Below are 23980 nucleotides of genomic sequence, written 5' to 3'. Positions count from 1 at the left end.
CATTGCTGCAGTCCCCAAGTCTCTCCATTGGAAACCAGTGAAATGCTATATCCATTTCAAAGAGCTTTTGCTTTTCTCCAAGGTCCTTAATGCCAAGCTGGAGTCCTGCTCTAATTTGCTATTTGCCTTATGCTCCCAGTCCCAAGCACGAGATCACAGTCAGTGGGTTTATCGGTTTGCCCCTGCTTCACTTAGGGACTGTGGTCCCACAGCTCTCTGCTGGCAGGTATCTCAGTAGCGGCGGCGTCTGCCTTAGGGTCCAGAGGGACCAGTCATCTGGCTTTCAGAAATCTCAACTGAAGGGAATAGGTTGAGAACCACTTTTAATCGTGTCTAAATGGCAAAGCACCCTGGGGCCCTGTACAACAAATGGAGTTATTAGCACCCGAAACTGCCCTGCCTCTGAGAAAAAGCCCTTAGGAATCCCAGGGTATCACTAACAGGGCCTACCTGCAGATTGTCTGCCATGACTGCCTACAGAGGAGACCCTGTTGGGTCAAGCCTGGGAAACAAACACCATCCCCTCAAAAGGCAGCAAGGACACCAGGAGATTAGGCAGATTATGGCTTGAACAAAACTGATCCTCTGGTGCCCATATCTGAATGTTTAGAGGCCTGCTGTGAAAGAACATTTATGTGTTAAATAAGTTCCACAGGGATAAAGGTGAAAGACAGTATGATGGAATCAAATATAAGCTGAAAGCGTGGGGCTGCAAGGTCAGGGGAAAGGCTCCACATTCAGGTTTCCAGACTTCCCAGAGGCCCAAGCTGAAGGGGTGGGTGTGTGTCTGTGTGTGTGTGTCTCTCTCTCTCTCAAGGGCAGAGAGGGAGAGTGATGGTAGGGATGGAGAGAGAAAGAAGTGGGGGGTGGGGAGGATGGAGAAGGAGGGAGGAGGGTGGGGGAGGGGAGGGAGGCTCTATGGATAAGAGTTTGAGGAAGAAAGCCCTGCAACTGAAAGCAAACTTTCCACGCTTAACACCTGCGAGTTGGGTAAATTCTGTACCTTTTTCAAGATAAATACCAGCTCTGTATCTTTATCCACTACAATAGCACTGCACAGGCAGAACCAAGAGTAAGTCAGATCTTTTATCAGATACCAGAGGGTCTGCATGTCCTTTGTCATTAACACTCCCAAGTGTGACGTGAAGCCACAGCAGCTCTAGGCACAGAGCACTAGGTTTCCCAGTCTCAGGTGAAAGCCAAACCCTCCCTGGGAAGTCCTGAGACTGCACAATATGTCCTTTTCTCTAAGGCAGTAGCTCAGAAAACCCACAACCCTTCTCCAACACTCAGCACTTGTTTCTTTGTGGCAAACAACCATCTCAAACAAACTACAGTATACCTTTAGAGAAACCCCAATACACATTCAGGTCTTCAGGAATAGACACATCAGTGTCCAAAATGGCACTCAGCCTGCAGGAGTTAAGATCTCCAAGGAAATGACACTGGATTCACCCTGAATAATCCAGAAGCCAAGATACCACAGAAACAGAATCAACAGCATCAGACATCCAACTGTAATCTTTGAGGAAAGTATTACACACCCTTGCTTTAAAGTCTCTGTCACACTTTCCAGCAACAAATTCAGTTCTAACCAAAATCTGGGAGTAATGGCTACCCCTGAATTCCTGGATATTATTGGACAGCAAATGCCTAGGGATGAAAACAGCTCCTTTGATCATGCTGTTATGTCCAGAGCCATTCCTCTGGCTGCATTACAAAGTAACCAAAGGAAAAAAAAAAGGAGGGGGGGAGGAGTATACAGTTAGCCTTGAGCAAAAAAAACCTCCTTGCCTTCATGTATAATTTAAGAGAAAATAACTTGTTCTGTGTTCAAAAAAGGAAAACCCAATTTGCCCGACTATCCCCACAATGTAGTTATGTCTCAGAAGATCTATATAAGTTAATGACAGATTATTAAGAGTTTTTAGGGTTTGGTTAAGATAAACATTAAAAGAATCTCCCCTTCCTTACCTGAAGGGCAAACCCCATTGGGTGGTCATCTGGGAGCCCATAGGGAGGCCTAGCCCGCAGCAGGAGTCACACCCGCCATCTGCCTGCCCTTGAGGGAGCTCATGCAAAGACTTTCCCTTCCCTCTTCACCTACTCCTCTAGTTCCTTAACCTGTACCTTCTCCCACTCTGCTCCAATACCATAAACTGTCAGATTACCGTTTTCCCCATTTCAAAGTCAATGATCCCCAGCCAGAAGCAGAAGGCAATCTGTGTCTCACGCAAGGCCATCTACAGTCCATCCGTCATTTCCAAACAATCCTCAAGCACCCCACATCTCTGCAACTGTAAGACCATTCTAATTCCTGAAACACATCCAACCTTCTCACTGGAGATTATAATCAGTCCTGTTCTAGCTATGACAGCCACATATTCTTATGCACAAGGGCACTGGCTAAGGGGACGGAGGCTGAATGGAGCTGAAATTCAGCTGCCATTCTGCTTGCCAGGCCGCATGCCCTGACAAGAAGCTGTCCGGAAGAAGGGGCACCCCTCTATAATTTGCACAAGGGAACCACATGGCTAACAGAGGCCCCAGCCTCAACATTTATGCCTTGAGTATTTAACTGGACTCCCACTGTAGCTACAAGAATGTTTTTTTAATATACCTTACTATTTACAGACCAAAGACTCCAAGGAGATGCCTACTTTCTCAGTCCTTACATACATATAGTTATGGCCTCACTGGGGTGATTCCCCAGGTGATTTTTATTCCTACCCCCATATTGTAAATCTCTGATAACTTAAAGGTAAGCATAGAACAGAGGTCTGGGGAATTCTTTAAGCAGAAAGGCAAACACTTCAAATCCTGTGTAGAGACTGCTAGAGCAAGATCCCAAATCCTCCTCCAGTACTTCATTTGCCCTTCGGTCCTTGGTCAACAGGGGCTCAGCAAAAGAAAAACCACAACTCCTTCCTGCAGATGAGTTTTCATCTGGTACGATCTTCTCTTATAAATGCAAATTACTTTCATGTTTTGTAAATGCAAGCCACCAACACAAGAGTACTCAAATCCAAACATGCCATTCCCTAGTTTAAAATTCTTCACACAAAAATCTGAAAGTATAGCAACGTTTTCAGCATGTGGCCCCTGCCTAACTCCCAAGACCATTTCTCAGTACTCTCTAGCATAACTACCCTCTATTCCCAGTCATACAAAATACCCAGTAGTCTCTGAGTATCCTGAGATGTCCACAAGACATGCATGATCTGGCCCTGCCTATGTTTTGTCCCACACAGGTATCATACCACTCATGTACTACCCATAATGGCCAACCATTACCTCTTCCCAAATTCACTCAACTCTTGTCATTACTGCTATCTCAGAAACAGTCTACTCACAACATTTTACCTAGCTCAATCCCAGTCACCCTCGAGTCTTTGGTTGGTATATAGTAAGGAATATTAAACACTTCCTCCAAGAAGCTTTCCCAGATTATACATTCTTGTAAACTAAATTTTTTTTTCCATAGAATTTCACATAAAATTACTTGTGTATTTCCCCTACTTGGTTTTAAAGTTTCATGATGATGATTCCATGTAAGTTTATTCCCTGCTGCATTCCCAGGATACCACCTGGTGCAAAGTGGATGCCTAGTAAACACTTATCAATGATGACAAACCCAAACATTCATTTTAATTTCTATACCTGTGCTGTCCATTACAGAAGCCATTACCAACAGATGGCTGCTGAGCTCTAGAAATATACGAGAACGGGGGCACCTGGGTGGCTTAGTGAGTTAAGTGTCTGCCTTCCTCTCAGGTCATGAACCTAGCGTCCTGGAACTGAGCTCTGAGACAGGCTCCCTGATTAGCAGAAGCCTGTTTCTCCCTCAGCTGCTCCCCCTGCTTATGCTTGTTCCCTCTCTCTTTCTCTCAGGCCAGGAGGCCAGCACACATCAGAACAAACTGAATTATGTTCCAAGTATAAAACATATACTAGATTGCAAAGACTTAGTTTAAAAAAAAAAAAAATCAAATTAAGTAAAACATCTCATAAACTTTTTACATTCATTAAGTATTGAAATGAGAGGCAACTGGGTCACTCAACTGGCTGACCATCCAATTCTTGATTTTGGTTCAGATCATGATCTCAGGGTCATAGAGATCAAGTCCTGCTTTAGGCTCCACATCCAGTGAGGTGTTGGCTTGAGATTCTCTCTCTCTCCCTCTGCCCCTCTCCCAACCTGTGCAGGTGCACATGTGGGCATGCTAAGATAAATAAATAAATCTTTTTTAAAAAAAATGTTGAAATAACACGTTTTGGATATATATATATAAAATACTAAAAACATCAATTTCAATACAACTACTAGACAATTTTAAATAACCAATATAGCTCATATTAATGGTTTGCATTATAGATGTATGGAGCAGTGCTGGTCTAGAGTGCCCTTTCTTCCATCTGCTAACTTCTCATCAGTCAACACTAGTCGTTCCTAGGGAGACTTCCCTGAGTGCACACTGAAACTGGGTTCTTCACAGCACCCTCCATCATTGTACTCAAAGCTCATTATGTTAACTTATGTGACTGCCTCCTTAAAATCTTTCAAAAGAATTTAATGAAGAAATAAAAATCATTACTCACTTCAATTAAGTCTTATTATAGACTCTTTGACGTGAGCCTTACTTCCTTAAAATGGAGTAAGATCTCAGAAGTGAACAGAAGTTAAAAATAAAAAGTAAGTGATAGCCTACCATGGTAAAGAATAAGGAATTCGAGATCCCTGGGTAGCACAGCGGTTTAACGCCTGCCTTTGGCCCGGGGCACGATCCTGGGGTCCTGGGATCGAGTCCCACGTCAGGCTCCCTGCATGGAGCCTGCTTCTCCCTCTGCCTGTGTCTCTGTGCCTCTCTCTGTCTCTCATGAATAAATAAAATCTTTAAAAAAATAATAATAATAAGGAATTCCGTAAACAAGATCCTGCCTAACCTAGGGAATATATTCCAACAACTCCCCATTATCTACTAGGCTAAGAGGAAAATCCATCCGTTACCCCTGAGGAGTTCCAAAGCATCCTAGGAAAACTAAAAACTCTCAGTAGTAGTACCTACTACTCCAGAAAACCTGCTATCACCCTACCTAAGCTACAACATCCCCACCTCCCTAAAACCCGCTTGAAATTCAGCTACATAGTCTTCATTAACATAATGCTTTGGCCAATGATGCAGGCACAAAAATTAACGTTCAAGAATTTCAAAGTTGTGGTTGCTGTGGGAACGTTAATTTCAACTGCACGGCACAGATGCGAATCGTGGAGTACTCCCAATACTGATAAAATTGGAGATGTCTATTTACTCTGTGCAATGAGGCACAGCTACAGTTACTGAGAGAACCTTATTTTGGCATTTCTAGGCTTTCATGCATTTAAATTCTCAACCTTACCACAATACCATTTGCTGCATTAAACTGCCTCCTCCTCTGTGTGTGTGTGGGGGGAGGGGGGGGAGAACTGATTGGCCAGACATTCAAAGAACCCATCCTGTATATGTTTCTTATGCATGATTTGATTCAAAAGACAATCATGATATTTTTATTTTACTCTTTGGGCTGTCTGTAAACTCTCATGCAAATGAAAATAGGGCATGAATTTCAACTTGTAAATGCACCAAGACATGTGTACGTGCAAAACATCAGAAAAGCACATTTCTTGTCTTTAGAACTACAAAAGGGATAAATTAAAGCACAGAGCACTAATGTCAACCATGCTGTGTTTAATTTCTGAAAACTGGCCAAACATCTGCCTGTGGCACTGGCACTCAGTTACACACTGCAGTTATCAGAGAGTAAAAATAAGAGTTGGAAAGAGGTCTGTAAAAACAAGATACAATCAAACAAATTCAAGAAACACTTCAATCCCTATCTCCAACTTTTCGTAACCATGGAAAGAAAATTTAAAAGACAACTGCCAGCCCAGGTAGCTCAGCGGTTTAGCGCCGCCTTCGGCCCAGGGGGTGATCCTGGAGAGCCGGGATCTAGCGCCGCCTTCCGCCCAGGGGGTGATCCTGGAGAGCCGGGATCGAGTCCCTGCAGGGAGCCTGCTTCTCCCTCTGCCTGTGTCTGCCTCTCTCTCTCACTCTCTCTCAAGAATAAATAAATAAATATAAACAAATAAAAGACAACTGCCTGCAAACTACCAACTCTTATAGTTTTCATCTTAAGCATTTCTCAAAATTTATATATCCCAATCATATACGTTGGTTGAGCAAGCACCTTTACGGCCAAAAGATCCAACAAATAGCAAAAAACAGTTTAACTAATAATTAGTTACCACTCACAGATTAAGCAGGTGACTCCAGAGAATATATATACCAAGATCCATTTCCTCCTTGAACAAAACATATGCAACTTTCAAATCAAAATGCATGGGCCTTATAATCATGCACCTGAGATACAGACCTCCTTCTCTTTATTCTCAGAGAAGTAAAATCCTGTTATAAATAAAACTTAACCACTGCCTCACATATCTCAACCCTAACTCTCTCAAACCCCTTAGGGAGGAATGCCAGTAATGCCCACCCAAAATGAAGCAGAGCAGTGCATGTGGTCCAGGAGAAACTGATGTCTGCCCAATGACAGTGAGGCTACAGACGTTAATAAATATTTTGGAGATATAAAATATTCTCATTTAGCATTCTCACATATATGTACCATGTTTAAGTATTCTCCAGCATCTTCCCTTTGCTTTTTGAAAAGAGGCTCCATTGCCTATTCTCACCTGTGTGTTCTCCCCTTCCAGCCTTGGTGGTCGGATACTGGACAGGTGGATGGTCTTGTAATCACCAGAGTTCAGTTTCACAACAATGGCATCTGCATTCAGCACCTGCATCACCTGTGGGCAAAAGGCAAAAATACTTAAACCTGCTCCAATGGCCCAGATCTCACAGCACACATGCTAAGGAGTAAGGCCCACCATAGTCACAGGGAGGAATGTCAGATCGATAGCCATTTGAGGGTAGATTCAATATCATCCTTCAAGGTGTAACTATGTTAGATAAAATAATGCTAGAATTATCAGTCCTCTAAAGACCATATTGTGATTTCTCAATGAGGCAGAATCTGTATCATTCATAAAAAGTGATCTTTTTTATCTTTTGTCCTGACCAAGACTTGTGGTTAACTACAAAGCTTGCTGGAAATCTAGTCTGTACATGTTATTCAAGATATTCTTTGAAACAAATTCTAAACTAAAATCAAAATCCCTATTTCAATGTTAATCTAGGAAAAGAGGTAAGGGCTGGATTAGAAGACATTAGCACTGGATAAGAACCAAAATATGATGTCCCTAAAGAGCAGAAAAAAATCAAAGACAAGTGAAGGGCAAAAAGAACTGTCACCACAGTGTGGGGAAAGGAGAGGCTCAGCTGTTCATCTCACAGTAAACGTTTCAAAATGCTAAGACATTACTTCAACTACTCTGAAAGCCAACTTTTCAGAATACTACCATAGACAACTTTGTTTTAGACCACAATATCAGTAACACTGGAGCACAATCTCAGCTAAAAAAGATTAACTTCTACTGTTGAGAAACCTACAAGGATACCTACTCCAAGGACAAAAGCACAAATATTCCTCTGTGGAGGTTATTAGAACATCCCACCAGGGTGTAAAGAATGAAATTGCATTGAAACCAGCCTAGGACTACATCAGGGTTTTAACCAGAACCCATAATTCAGCTAGCAGTCTACAGTTCACCTGATTATAGTCAGAGACTGTTGTTACAAAGCTGTTTGGGATTTTTATTTTTTGGTGGGGTTTTTGTTTTCTGGGTGGGGTTTTTGTTTTTTTACACAAGTAATATTTTTCTACAAGGCAGCTATTGACTACAAATCACTGTCACCATCCACTTTGCAGAATCAAAACCAACTCTGCCAGGTTTCAATCAGGCTCCATTAGGAGCCAACAGGCAGCTAAACAAACTACAGGGTAAGCTGCCACAGTGAGGGAAGACTCGCAAAATTTCCCTCCTCTTTCATGCAACAAACAAAAGGAGCTAGACTTTCCTTTGCTATGGTGGATATCACACTGATAAGTATCCTAAAAGAGTCCTCTCTATTCCATGGAAGGCTTCACATCTTTTAAAACAGAATACAACCATTTACTTGCAGACTCCTCCAAAAATGGCTATTCTCTACCTTTTCCAAAGAACAAGCCAACCACATACCAAAAAGAGTAAAGACTGATTTAAGGGGCAATGTGAAGGAAGAGCAAAAACCAAAAGCAAGTGAGAAATTATACATGATAGGAAATAGCAGGGAAAAAATACCATCAGACAGAATGAATGGGGAAAAAAAAAAAAGATGACGGTTAGAATCAAACTGTAGTCCATGGAAGGCTGACTATGGCTGGCAGATGTGGTAAAACCCAGGGATTTATTCCCAAGTAATGGGAAGTACATTTAGGGAAAAACAGGCCAGTGACCAGCAGAATAATAAAGGTCTGAGAAAGAATGGTGTAAATTAAGAGAGCGGGTATTTTCAAATATCTAAGATTAACTTGCAGACCTCAACACAGCAAAAGATCGTCTCAAATAGCCATAGCCATTCTGCTTTAACCTTTTGACAGATCTGAGAATCACAAAAGCTAAACACAAAGGCAACAAGAACCCAAAATTTGCCTGGCCAGAAAAAAGTCCAAGGGCAATCAAAAGCATGATTTGTGGTCACCCGAGGACCACAAGGTCAGGGCTGGTTACCTGGGTATGGGTGGTACCAAAGTTTACCAGACCCTCCAAATCAAAGAACAATCTCGCAGAACTTAAAAACAGCCCAAAAGGTATCACCAAAACTACAGATTCACCAACTGAAAGAAAAAGAGTACATCTTGTTCTCATTACCATCTAGACACATTAACACCAAGCAAAAATGCCCTTCACAATAGAATCTTCCTCCCACTCCCTAAAGATACCAGTAGTGACTTGGACAACTGACCAAGAAAAAGACCACAGCTAATGATTCTCCACCCTTCAAAATCCCACATTTGGGTAAAAGGAGAAGTATCATAAAACGGATGACAAAACTTTTGTGGGGTAAAGTATCCATGATACATGTGATTCTGCTATCCAGCCTTCAAACCAGAGAAGAAAAATTCCACAAAGCCATACCAAGCAAAACAGCTATTACAGCAAATCAATACTGCTCCTCCTTCAAAAGTACAAGACTATCATCTTGAATGCACACATCTCACAGAATTCCTAAATCTCAGTGACAGAGCTACACATTCCTCTCACACCAAAACTAACTATTATTAAATTATCAAATGCCAAAAACAGAGAAATTCCCGTGATCAAGACATGAGAAATACCTAGACAGTTTTCACTCCCTCATCATGCTCAGAGGAATAAAACCAGGGAAAGCATTGTAGTGCTCACACCTTCACCCCCTGATTACAGAATGTGAAGATCTAAGCATACCCCTGTGACAAGTTACTGGTATTCGTCACCCCTTAGAATGTGTTAGCAGTAGCAGCAAATGGATTCTTATAGCTGTAAATTTCAGGCCTCAGCAGCAGACTTTCTGCTCGGCATCTCCCTGATTAGAAACCTCCTCTTCAGGAACTGCACTCTGATGTTGGCAACCTAACAAGGCTCGGCTTTCTGAAGAAGAGGTGTATAGTGAGTGCACGTGTGTGTGTCCATGTGTGTATGTAAGTGGGGTTTACGACTTTTATTCCTCTTTAAATTGTGTCATTACTGTCCAGAGAACAAGCAAGCAGCTCCTGCACAGACACGGAAGAAGCAATAAAATAGTGGTTACAGTCACGTACTGTGCAATAAGTAAAATGAAGAGTGGATTACTGTTCAAAGCCTGCTCATCAGCACTGCTGCAGACCACATTTATAACCGTGATATTTCGTATGGTACTTTCACCAGGGTAAGTCTATGTATGCCTGCGTCACTCACTCTCTCCACAAGCTATGAATCCCCTAATCACTCTACCTATACCCTATACCTATACCCTATACACACCTACCAAACCACATACTTCAGGATATAATCTAAGAGGCAGGGGCTTCTGCACCACAAAACTCACTAGCTGGACTCAAAATACAAGCCCTAAATCCAATTTCTCCATTTCTTGAAGCCCAATTGTAAAAGGAAAAATGAGTGGCTTAATGATGATGAGCGTAGGCTAAGGGCTGCCACAAGTCAAGAGAACTGCAGAGGTCTGTCAGGGGCAAGGGACAGCCATTCCCATCCTTGGCCTGCTGCCATACTCTCCATCTGCAGAGCCTGTCCATAGTGCTCACCAGGAGGCCTAAGGCTGCTACTGCTCAGCTTCCTAAACCCCTGCAGCATATATAAAACGAGCAAAAAGAGCCACCAACAGTTTCCTGAGCTACAGAGATCCTCAGAATAGCTCCCTAGACACAACTACCAATACTCCCAAAGCTGCCTAAATTGTCAGTGCTGGACAAAAATAAAAGGACCATCAGTGCACACAGGGCTTCTCTGGGTGTCACCAAGGAGTGCCCCTGATGAAGCTACTGGGAATGCAACACCAAATATCCTTATTACTGTCTAAAATCATGACACCCAGCTGCTTCTCCTGCTCCTTAAGACTGAATGCTGCTAGGTCTCTTCTCGCCAAAGCTAATCGTGGAAACACCACTGAAGCAGAACCAGAAGTGGGTAAAAAGTATGTCCTGTTAACAGCGATGGCCTGGAGCCACACCCCCTACATGCCTGAGCCTCCCCCAGAAGGGTACAGCGGTCACCCTATACCCTTGACAAAATACTAAGCACAACAATATCTTGATGCAAGTAATTCCAGGCACCTAAGTATGAGCAAGCAGATTAGTTGATAATAAGTATTTAAAAAGAAACCAGGCATCAGACCAATTCCAACAGATGGGGCACCCTACAACATAACTGACCAGTACTCTACAAAACTGTCATGGTTATCAATAGCAAAGAAAGTCTGAGAAACTACCACATCCAAAAGGAACCTAACAAGACATGACAACTAAATTTAGTGTGCTATGGTGGGTGAGATTCTAGAGAATCTAGAACAGAAAAACAGGCTAGAGAAAAACTAAGGAACTCTAGCTAAAGTATGGACTTCAGTTGATAATAACATATCAATATTGGTACACTAATTACAAATGTACCAAACTAATGTCAGGTAATAGAAAAAACTGGGAGGAGGGCAGGGGTAATGTAGGAACTCTGTACTATCTGCTCCATTTTTCTGTAAATCTAAAACTGTCTTGAAAAATAAAATCTCAATTGAAAAATACCAAGTAAATATTTTTTTTTAACAAAGCTTTTCTATTTCAACTTTATTTTCCTATCAGCAAATCAGCTTACTAACTTAAGCTACAAATCAAGTCTTGATCTCTTTTTGGTGCAGAGCACCACCTTCCTAACCAAACCATCCCCAGAACTTCCTCTTCACCTGAAAGCTCTCTGGCAAAAGTCCAGGAAATAGCCAGTATTTTGTTGTTGTTGTTCTCTCCACATTACCAAATGCAAATATAATGGGAAAGTCTAGATAATACCAAAAATATTAAAAGGTGGCTTTGTTTAAAAGCCATCTCAGAGAGGCATGACAATTAAACTCCAGTCAGAGCTATGACTAGAAGCATAGCAAAAAATGATCAGGGCAAGACCTGACCTAACCTGACCTCCAAAACTGCACATGCCACCAAGTCCAGACAGTTGACTATTTAGGATAATCTTCCAGACAGAGCCCTAGATGGTAGCCCCTTGAAAGCAGGAATCACTTCTCATTCTTCTGCATCTTCTCAAAGCAGAAGGGCTCTGCTTGTTCAAGCAATCACTCAATACAGAGAACCAAGCAAGAGGCCTTTAATCAAGGCAGTGAGAAGACTCCACCTCCTAAAAACATGCTGTCAACTCCCCATCCTTCCCACCATCCTTGAGTGTTATTCGGGTCTGTAAAATCTGCAAGGCCCAAGAATCCAGCAGCAGGGACAGGGAAGCCAAACCACGTGCTCAGGGGACCATATGGCTACAAACAGCACAGATCAGCTAAAACGCCACAGGGAAGGCAGGCAGGAAACTGGCAAGCCACAACAGGCAGAAAAGTCTCAAGCAGGCTCAGCTAATCGCTGTGAAGTGAACATGTTTCTCTGCTAACCTGGAGAGACAGGGAGAGCGCTCCCTTGCATTTCCTTAAGAAGTGAAACTGTTTAAGCAGAGGATGGAAAACATTCTTTCAGCAGGCTACATGTATCAAGACAATACTCTGTTGATTTCAAGTTCCTAGGAAGTGAGACTTGACCAATACATCTTATCTACGGCATCAGTTCCAGAAATCACCTATAGGGCCCAAGAGGCATCTAGTTCAAGAGTTCACGGGTTACTTTTAGCTGTTCCCTATACAATTAGCTTCTAGGAGACAGGGTAGGGACTGCTGAAGAGAGAACCATTATTTGTTCAGGCCTTACAGTCACATGAGCCTCAAAACAATCCTTCAGCAAAAACTTGTAGGACCATCAGACTGTGTTTGTGAAGTCTCAGGGCACCTTAGGACCCTTTGAGGTTTCCTTAAAAAGTAGCATAGTATACGGGTGCCTGGGTGGCTCAATGGGTTAAGCATCTGCCTTTGCCTCGGGTATTGATCCCGGGGTCCTGGAATGGAGCCCCACATTGGACTCCCTGCTAGGTGAGGAGTCTGCTTCTCCCTCTGCCCCTCCCCTGCTTGTGCTCGCTCACTTGTGCTCTCTCTCTCTCAAATAAATAAATAAATGATCTTTTAAAAAAATAGTAGCATAGTATATAAACAGACATTTTCATCAGGTAAAATGACTACAAAACAGCAGTTGGGTTCTAGGTTATGAAAAGAAACAGATCATTTTTTTGTTTTTGGACGTAACATTGATAACCTGTGCTCTACAACGGGGGATAGCAAACTATGGCCCAAGGGCCATCTAGCCCATTCCCTACTGTTGTAAATAGAGTTTTACTGGCACACAACCGGGCTCATTTATTTACATATCATTCACAGTGTGTTTTCTTGCTAGGGCAGCAGTCAAGCAGGTGCAACAGATTATATGGCTCATAAAACATAACTTTTTCCTATATGGTCCTTTAAGAAAGTTGGTCCACCTCTGTTCTATAGCATGTTAGAAAATGAACACATGTAGGGCTATACATGGTTAACATTCCTAGAAAGCAATTTGGTAAATATGTTCTAAAATATTCCTGTGGAAATAACTGCCATTTACATAGATTTATTCCATTTTCTAAATAATGGAAAAATTATACACTATACAAATATCGACCTATTGGGGACTGGTTACATAAATTATGCAGTCTTACAATGGAACATTATGAACAAACTAAACAAACTCCAACATTCACTTTGGCACCCTCTCTAAATACCTTTAAATAAAAATAAAGGGATTGGGTGGGGGGGGGGGGGGGAGAAGTCCAATAGAACAAATATAACAAGAGAGAAGAATAGAGCAACAAAACATTGGAAGCTAGAAAGCAGATGAGTGGTAACAGACTCCACACACTCAGATAAGGTAAATCCTGGCCTAGTGATAAGAAAACCTAATAGCCAATCTGATTTATACTGCAAAGTTTCCCACCAGCCAAGATAAAGAAATTGTCAAATCAGAAATCTCAAGTGGAGATGAAAATGGGACCAAAACCTAGGACTAGATTTCAAGTATATACCATAAATCCCATATAAGTTCACTGTTTTAACCCAGTGTTTAAGATCTTGTTCTAAAATAAGAGAGAAAAAAATAATAAATAAAATAAAATAAAATAAAATAATAAAATAAAGAGCTAAGGAACACCAGGTAACTAAGGAAAGACTCTCATACAAAAAATAAGAGACCAAAATAACTAAAAAGAATTAAAAACAACTTGGAAAATATACACTATGCAGGGAATAGAAATTTTCAAAAAATTATAATTACTCAAAGGTAATAGATGATATTTCATCTCTGAAACAAGTAATATTACTATTAAAAATAACAAGAAAAAATACACAGATAAATCAACAGAATGGAATAAAGAGGCCCAGAAATAAATTCACAATTACATGGTCAATTAATCTACAACAAAGAAAAAGAATATACAATGGAGAAAAGACAGTTTCTTCAGTAAATGGTGCTGGGAAAATTGGACAGCTACATGCAAAATAAAAAAGAAAATCAAAGTGAACTGCTCTCTTACACCATAAACAAAAATAAACTCAAAATGGATTAAAGACCTAAATGTAAGACCTAAAACCATAAAACATCTAAAAGAAAACATAGACAGTAATCTCTTGGACATAGACCTTAGCAATATTTTTCTCTGGATCGGACTCCTCAGGCAAGAGAAACAAAAGCAAAACATAAACTACTGGAGCTACATCAAGCTAAAAAGCTTTTGCAGGCCAAAGGAAATCATCTAAAATGAAAAGGAACCTACTAAACAAGATATTTACAAATGAAGTATCCTGATAAGGGGTTAATATCCAAAATATATAAAGAACTCCACAGAACACCATCAAAAAACAATCCAACTTGAAAATGGACAGAGGACTTGAATAGGCATCTCTCCAAAGAAGACATGCAGCTGGCCAATAGACACATGTAAAGATGCTCAACCTCCCTTATCACCAAGGAAACGCAAATCAAAACCCCAAGAAGGTATTACCTCATACCTGTCAGAATGGCTAGTGTCAAAAGACAAGAAATAAGAAGTGTTGGTAAGGATGTAGAGGAAAGGAAACCTTTAACCCATTAGTGGTGGGAATATCAACTGGTGCAGCCACTGTGGAAAACACAATGGAGGTTCCTCAAAAAAACAAAAAAAAAAAGAAAAACACAAAACCATACAACCCAGTAACTATACCTCTGGGTATACTCAAAGAAAGCAAAGGCACTCATTTGAAAGATATATGCACCTTAATGTTTACAGCAACTTTATAATAGCCAAAATATGGAAGCAACCTAAGTGCCCACTGATAGGTGAACAGATAAAAAAGATGTGAAGTGTGGATACACATAGGTGCACAGGCATGCGTGCGTGTGCGCACACGCGTGCACACACACACACACATAGTGGAATATCACTCCATCTTTAAAAAAAGTGAAATCATGCCATTAACAACAATATGGATGAAGCTAGGGGGTATCAGGTTAAGTGAAACAAGTTAGAAAAAGACAAATACCACATGATTTCACTTACACATGGAATCTTAAAAAAAAAAAAAAAGGTGGGGGGGATGACAAGCAAACATATAAAACAGAAAGATTCGAATACAGAGAACAAGAAGTTGGTTGTTGCCAGGGGGCTGGGAGGTGTGGGAAATGGTGAAGGCAAAACAGGTGAAGAGATTAAAAAATAAGTAATATAGATGAAAAGCATAGGAAATAGTCAATGATAGTGTAATAGCACATTTCATATGATGATGGATGATAACTACTCTTATTGTGGTAATCACTGTATAATGTATAGAATCATCAAATCACTATGTTATACACCTGAAACTAATATAATACTAATATAATATGCCAGTTACATTGCAATAAAAAATAAAAGAACCATCCAGAGAACAACAAAAAAAAAAAGCAAGCTCTTAAAATACAATTATCATAAATGAAATATTCAGTAGTAGGGCTAAAGGGTAAATATGAAAAAATTAAGAACAAGAGACAAAGATTGAAAAACAGGAAAAAACTAGAAGACCAGTCAACAAAGTCAAACATCTGCTAGAAAATAGCAAAGAAATTAGCTGGAAATCAACAACAAAAAGTAGTTGAAGTTCCCAGACACAAAGGGCTAAAAATCAAAAAGTATAATATGCTCACTCATGGATATACACAGTGCACTACTGTGAAATTTCAGGATAAAATAAGAATATGCAAAAACTTTGCAGAAAGAAAAAAGACAAATCATATAAGGATGAGGAATCAAATTGATATCAGACCTCTTAAAAAGAAAAACAAATTTCCAATAGCTAAATGACAGTGGAGCAATGCCTTCACAATTCTGAAGGAAAGTAACTTCTAACATAAAATTCTATATCCAGCTAAACTATCGATCAAGTTTAATTACAAAATAGACATGAAAAGTCTCAAAACATTTACCTGCCAAGCACTCTTCCCAAGAAGCTACAGAATGTGTGCCACCGAAATAAAGTAGTAAATTATAAAGCCATGGGATCCAGCAAACATAGCTCCAACCCAGAGTAAGGCAAAGAAAACCCCAGGAAAATGGTGAAGATATCCAAAGATGGCAGCTCTATAACAGTGAAAAAGAACAAAGAACTAGTCCAGATTGACACAGGTCACAAGGCTCCTGGAGGGTATTACTGAAAAAGATAAAATTAACAGGCTGATGAATCAGTGTCTTAAGGGGAGATTTAGACAGGTAGAGTCTGGAGGTCAAATTAATAAGTACATAAAAAATACATAAACTTTTAAAATTACTAAATCCAGGGTAAACAAAAAGTTCTGCACAGAATGAAATGTAATCATAATATATTATATGGCTTTGGTGGTAATTAGCATTTACAAAGTAAAGACTGAACCAGAATTAGGATACAGTCCTATGGGAGGGTTACAGAAAAGCATATGCACATTTATGTGAATCCTCATCTTCCATGGTATGAAGAAAAAGGGTTATGCCTAACACTGAAAAATTAAGAAAGAATAATATCAACATTTTATTAAAAAATATAGATTAGCTATGAATTGAAAATGGCTGTTTCAAGGGACTGGGAAAATGGACTAGTACATTTCTTAATAAGCCCAAAAAATTCTATAAAATCTTTATGCATTAAAAATAAAAAACTTACAAACTTAAAAATTATATACAAAAAAATATAGCTCAGTACTACTCAAAAGCTGCTGCCAGTCTTCAACGAGAGAAGGAGCTTGTACCAGAACATAAATCAACTACTTTACTGAGAACATTGCTGACATTTTTTTCTCTAGCAAGCTTTTCTTGATGAAAGTAGCAATGCCTTGATCTACATTCTGGCTCAAGCTCCTTATATTCTATCAAGGCACTTTGAATAGGGCTGGTAGAGATCAAGGGTCAGCATACTTTTCTGTATAAGACCAGATAGCATGAAGGCTTTGCAAGCTATATGGTCTCTGTCACAACTCACCTCTGCCACTGTATTACATGCATAGACAATGTGTAAACATGTAAACAGACAGACATGGTTATGTTCCAATTTATTCCTGACATTGATATTTAAATGTCATAATTCTCATGTGCCACAAAACATTTTTTTCTACATAAAACCCATCCATACTTCACAGGCCATACAAAACAAGCAGCGGGCCAGACTTGGCCCCTGGGCCATAGTTTGCCAATCCTGGGAAAGACCGTATAATAAACTTTTTTTTAAAAAACCTTGTGGAATAATAGTTTCATGTAGCATTTTCTTCTCCTTTTTATGCTTTTCTCCTATTTAAAAAAATAATAATAATGCTGAAGAATTTCTAAAACTCAGGAAGTTTTAAAACCATTTATCTGCCTACAAATACATTTATCTCTACTCTCTAAGTAGGCCTATATCCAAATGACCTAAATTTATACTATAGGACAATAGCTATTCCCCATAATCCTCAGATAGTTTTTGGAGGCAACTTCCTCTATTCTGCCATTTTAACAAACAAAACTTCATTGTAATGAAAAAATCCTCACTCTTTTAAAACACAACAAACATATCCTGGAATCCTAAATTTAAAAAGGAAATGTGCCAGCTCTTTTCTAGTTACCATGAAGTCATATTTAAGAAAAATACAAAGCTACTGACTTAATCATCTCAATTTTTTAATTTCTTTCTTCAGCAATGCATTAGTTCCCCCAACCAGTGAAGGCCCAAAAACCCTTCAAAATCTTCTGGGTTTCTCTAGAAGCTCAGTTTCAACTGAAGAATGGCCAGTAAAGACAGTACAAAAGAATAGGACCCTCCTAAGCCTCATCTACATCACTAATATCCAGCCTTTCAAAGGATGGTGAAAACCAGAAGGCCTGACTCCCTTGCTGAGTGAATGATCAACCTTCCACTGTGCAGCTATAGTCCTAGAACAGAACAGATTACAGGAAATATAAGCAGAACCACGTAAGTTCCAGTTAGGTAGAGCTATGGTGTCGAAGTTTCCAAGCTAGTCTTGTCCTCACACAGAAAGGAAGCAGGGGTTCATTCTAGTCTATTCACCAAGATTTGGAAGATGTATGGAGGAGTATCCAACGAGGAGTATTCCTACTAATGTCCACTAAAGACCCAATCAAGGCTAACTTGACAGCTGCTTAGAGACCACCTACTACAGGAGGGAGAGAAGACACTTGAGTACTCTGCACCTTATTGCTTTGGGCATAATAAAAAGGAAAGTGAAGAAATTCAGCCAATTCCTCAAAGACTTAAAATTTTATCATTCTGAGAAACCAGTCCAGAATTTTCTAGGCTGACAGTGCCACCTAGTGGCTTTCTATCTTAAACTCACTTGGGGCAGCCACCTTTAAGTAGATATAGATACATTAATTAAGCTCTTTAAGTTCATAAAACCAAAGCTTCCAGCATCTCTTGCCAAAAGAAAAAAAAGACTGGAAAACATTACAGCAGCATTTTGGGAAAGTGAGGAAAACAGGTCTACCACTCAAGGTACCAAACCCAACAACTAAGAAAACATATAGCACCGTTGCAGGGCTCAAACAATCTATTCAACAGCACTAGTTCCTGTCAAAGGAATACACTCCAGACACTTCAGGAGAGCTCTCAGAAAAAGCATCACATGAGAAAAAAACTCAAAACCACGAAAGTCCCAAAATAGGAAGAAGAAAAACTTGAGGTCACATAACGCTCTGACATAGGAAATCTGAGAGAGCCATCTGTTAGGCAGACAGAAGTCCCAAAATAGGAGATATTCCAAAATGGCAATATCCACAACTTTAAGTCATGAACTTCTAAATGAAGTTAAGCAAATTATGACAAGGAAGGTGTTAGGGTTTCTAAGTCCCCTGCAATAAACAGACACATGCATGCAATCATTGCACATACATCCCCACACCACTGGCTTGCCTTAAAATAAAAATGCTTCACTCTGGGTTGACTGTTCAGATCTTTGTATTATTACAATGTCCACCATGCATCTTAAGATGCCAAGAATGACTCACCTTGGCAACAAACTGCTTGTCCTTTTGGTCCAAATTAGCAGTGGGAGCCACATAATCTCTCCATATTCTCAGCCTGCGTTCCTTGGCAAACCTGGCAACAAAAACGAGGATGCAAATCATTCAGACGGGTCAGCAAATGGAATCTGCCATCACCATGGGAACAAACAGTACAGAATCCTACTCTACCTCAGATAAGACACCCAAGAGAAAGGCCACCAGTGAAACCAGAACAAGTGTGAAAGCCTCAACAAAGAGTATATAGAAATGAACTATCCAAGAGACATATACAGCATACACCCTTGGCTCGTAGATCGGGTTCTAGGTGTGCAATTTGTCAGGCCCAGACAGTACAAGTCCATCTTGAACTAGGTCTTTAGTTTATCCAGTATCTTCTGGAGACTACTAAATGGGAAGAAATGGGAAGAACACCCACATCTAAACAAATATATTTTTAAAAAAGCATTAAGTCCAATTTCCATTTGAATAAAAAGTATCAGCTAACCAAAATTTACGTGGAAAATAAGAACAAAATTGTCTCTGTAGTACATCTAAAGAAAATAAGGGACAAAAATCCAACAGTTCAGACAAAAGTGAAAAAAACTAGGTTGGAAGACATTTGTTTTACAGTACCAAAATCATTAGGAATTTTTCAGTCAGGCTAAGAGAGCCAAATGTGCAAAGATTTTTTAAAAACCAGTGAACAGGGGATCCCTGGGTGGCTCAGCGGTTTAGCACGGCCCAGGGTGTGGTCCTGGAGTCCCAGGATCGAGTCCCACATCAGGCAACCTGCATGGGACCTGTTTCTCCTCTCCCTCTTCCTGTGTCTCTGCCTCTCTCTGTGTCTCTCATGAATAAATAAATAAAATCTTTAAAAAAAAAAAAAAGTGAACAGCTATATTGACAAATACACTTTGTGTTTTGTACTTACAAAGTTTTTATAAATAAGTATGAATAGTGGATACATGTGCAAGGGAAAGGAACTATTTCTGAAAACAGTATTACTTTTTTTAAAAGAAGCACTAACTGAGAAAGAGACAAAGTAGCATGTAGTAGTTGTTGACAGAGATTTAACAATGCAAGCAAGTCAAATACAGCATGCAAAATAGCAGGCAAGTAATCACATATTATTGAAATAGGATTTGCATTCCTTGCTATAAACCTGTTTTCATGATGAACACTCTAAAAAATCCATAAAACCTACAGATGTTATAAAACATGTAGATACTACTGCCATTATACTCACTTTCTTCGAAGAGAGGCAGGAACTTAAAAAATGCAAAAAGAATTATCAACCAAATTTATATTTAGAATGATGGACTTACAGGATTTTCTGAACAACAAAAAAGTTTTTGAGCATCACAGAATAATCAGGTATTTGGAACACTGTATTTGGTAAGAGTATTTTATCTTTTGACTTTAATTGTGGAACATAAAGACCAGAGAGTTTTATACAATCTTTTTTTAATCAGATATGCCAAATCTATCTAATGGCCCAGATTAAAATCTACTTTTATAAAAAGCTGCAAGTCTTTCTGCTTATAGGCACAGAAGAATATGAAAGACCCAAGGGGGAAAAAAATCTAGTCATCCAATCATATTCTTGCATATCTCTTAGCTGCACAAGCTTAGTTTTTGCCTCAAAGGCGAAAATTGTAAAGTTGTCAAGACCATTATAATTTTATGATTCTGAAATAAGTCATACAACACACCTTGAGAGCAGATCATTGTCATCAATGTTTGGTGGTCTTCTGCTTAATTGTATGCTAGGAGATGGTAGCTGGGCCTTTCCCCAAGCATCAGCTCTATTCATCTACTCTTGCTACCTGCTTCATTTTCTTCCATTTACCCTATTAAGTTAAAGAAGTTCACCTACACCTGGATATTCTTAACCTTGACACTTGAAATAGCCACCCAATCTTTGGAATATCCAACTATTGTTCTTCTGGAAATAAGTTATTTCTACATATGCTTTAACCACAAAGCACCTAGCTAAAAACGTGACAACAGCACCCCACGGTTGCATTAACATTTTTAATTAAAACATGCTTCAGGGACACCTGGGTGGCTCAGTGGTTCGGCACCTGCCTTCGGCCCAGAGTGTGATCCTGGAATCGAGTCCGACATCAGGCTCCCTGCATGGAGCCTGCTTCTCCCTCTGCCTATGTCTCCGCCTTTCTTACTGTGTCTTTCTCTGTGTGTCTCTCAGGAATAAATAAATAAAATCTTAAAAAAGAAAAAAAAAAACATGCTTCAACAAATGAGGGCATGAGGCCTCACAATAACAGGATTGAATGGTCCTGTTTCAGGACCCACAGGCTCTATCTTTCCATCATACTCCTGCCTCCAGCCTGCCTGTTTGGTAGTAGCTCATAAGTGATTATATCATCCTCGAATGAGCCTCAAGATTTTCATTCCAAATGCCTGAAACTCAGAATTTCAGTGAGGGGCTTGGAAGAAAAGTGACTCAAAAACATTAAAGAGCAAATCTGGTGAAGAACAATTTCTGAATAAAATCTAGGCCTTACTACACAGCAGTGAATCAGACAACCCAAAGATTTATAAGTAACTCTTCTATGAGATCTTAGCCTCTTTTGGAATTTCCTTAATCCTTTACTGAAATATAACAAATACTGACATAGAGAGGTGAGAGAAGATCACTAGATTTCTTTCCCTAAAGACCCTAAACAAGATCCTTGACTGGAAGGCTTCCCTGACAGACCTTACCTCTCAGCTGCCCTCAGCTTCTCTGCACCGCGAGTATAAACTGCAATCGACCAATCCACACAGCGTGCAAAGCCTTCCTTGAGGAGGAGCTCTGTGATGTTGCCATTCTGAAAAACAGGGCACGTGAGAAGGAAGACACAAGAAAATCCATTTCTCTAGACTTCTAACATAATCAACAACCACAGTCTATACTGCAGTTCATCTTAAAAAAAAAAAAAAAAAAAGAAGATAGGGAAGAAGGGGAGGTGAAGAAGGGATGAGATGAAGAAAAAAGGTAAAGCTGTTTCTCTCATTTGGAAATCAGCCCTGAGATGGAAGACACCACTCTGTAGCAAGTCCTAATAACCTTGGCTTCCCATCCCCACAACACCCAGCATAGTAACTCTTGCTTAATAGGAATAAGATAAAAGTTAGTGGCATTGAATGGAACTGACATTTCAATAGCTCCTCTGGAGGATGTTATTCTTTAGTAGAGATTACACCTTATTATTTCCTTCCCTAAGATCAATACTTACTCCCCTTTTCAAAAGGAGAAAGCTGAAGAATGGGTTGAGGAGGGGTTAACAGCAGCTCCATTTTGCCCTGTGAATTACAATTCCCATTCTACGGTGACACAGAGCCAGCTGGTAGGGCATAGACAGACAGCTAGTTCTCCAGAAGAAAAAGACAGGACCTTGGTGCATTTCTAAAACAAGCCTCCCAGCCCTCCACAACAACTGTCAACAACCATCATGAAAGAATTCTCTAGCCAAAGAATAAGTAACAGTAGTATAGCCTATCCTGGATACAGGTTACAATAATGAAAATTCACTTGCACTTGGATGGTACAATATAAGGTCACTCCCTTTCCAGGAGGAACCCACCTACCAAAGCCTATGTCTGAGTAGAATTGACAGGCACAACTAGAAGAACATAAAGAACCTATTTCCTGCTCAAAGGCAGAGTTAGGAGGTAACTAGATAAGGTTTGGAGTACACAAAGTAATTTTTCCATAAAAAGGTTTCATCATCGGAATTCCATCAATACTTTTTTTTTTAAGATTTATTTATTTGAGAGAGAGCACGTGGGCAGAGGGAGGGGCAGAGGTAGAGGAGAGAGTTCCAAGCAGACTTCCCACTGAATGGGGAGCCCAACAAGGGGCTCAACCTCATGATGCCTGAGATAATGACATGAACCAAAGCCAAGAATCAGACACCTAGCTGACTGAGCCACCTGGGCACACTGGGTTCCACCAATACCTTAAACCTAAAGAGCTACCCCCTAGACCTACATACAAACTTCAGCAATCTTATTCTATACACTTCAGCGCCCCCTGCTCATCTGTGGGGCAGCCCCTCACATCACCTACTCTCAACCTCAAAGACCAACACCTGAAGAAATAGGAGTTTCTCTTCCCCTGACATACTTAAAAACTGAGGTTCATTTTCTAAAAGTAAGTTGGATACATCTGTCCAATTCTATCAGCTAACTGGTATCACCCTAGAAAATGGCTCAAAAATCAGAGGATAATCCTGCCAAGATATTTAAATGCTTTTTAAATACAGAGAGAGAGAAGAGAAGCAAACCACAGCCCATCAAACACCAAATGTACTCCTAACCCCACACAGCCCAGTCTGCATGTGCACACTCACTGGATGAAGGATGGTACCCAAAATGTTCTGGTTGTGGCAGCTCTCCAGAATGATCTGAACATCTCTCTGAAGCAGTCGAGACTCGGTGAAAAATTTGGCTTCTGCAGCAAAAGGCTCTGGTGTTTCACTGCCATCTGCTTCCCGTCGAAAAGTTGGGCACTGAAGCAAAAGGAAAGTAGGTGGGTATGCAGCCTCAATGTGAGTGCCAGGTACTCTCACACCACACCAAACCATCTAAAACCACAAACATAAAGCTAAGCTAGCAAAGGTCTCAAATCAGGCTTTCTAATCCCTTTTTAAAACATATTGGTAAAAGTGACTAGAAATAGTATCTTATTAGACTTCTTGGGAAGGCAACTAAAACACCTGTCACTATCATGGGGAAATTTTAAATTACATTTAAGAATGCCCCCTTGCCAAGAGTCACCAGTGTCTGTAAAAATCTCTATAATTTCCTTAAATCAAAATGGCTATTTTTCATTGAGACAAGCCATTCTCAGCGAACTTCAGA

The 23980-nt window shown here is 40.1% G+C and overlaps 1 protein-coding gene across 1 annotated transcript in view; it reads right to left on the bottom strand.

Annotated features, from left to right (window-relative positions):
* The window catches only part of SND1 (staphylococcal nuclease and tudor domain containing 1), a 420919-nt gene that overhangs the window by 351414 nt on the left and 45525 nt on the right, over positions 1-23980 (bottom strand). Inside the window, exons 7-10 of the mRNA XM_077857229.1 lie at positions 23470-23628; positions 21839-21945; positions 19115-19205; positions 6731-6844 (exon numbers count right to left, since the gene is read on the bottom strand). Coding sequence (XP_077713355.1) covers positions 6731-6844; positions 19115-19205; positions 21839-21945; positions 23470-23628 — 471 coding nt within the window. The remainder of the gene's footprint in view (positions 1-6730; positions 6845-19114; positions 19206-21838; positions 21946-23469; positions 23629-23980) is intronic.

The sequence above is a fragment of the Canis aureus genome, chromosome 18 (assembly GCF_053574225.1).
Source record: "Canis aureus isolate CA01 chromosome 18, VMU_Caureus_v.1.0, whole genome shotgun sequence".
Classification (NCBI taxonomy): Eukaryota; Metazoa; Chordata; class Mammalia; order Carnivora; family Canidae; genus Canis; species Canis aureus.
This window is presented reverse-complemented; position numbering and strand designations above follow the sequence as displayed.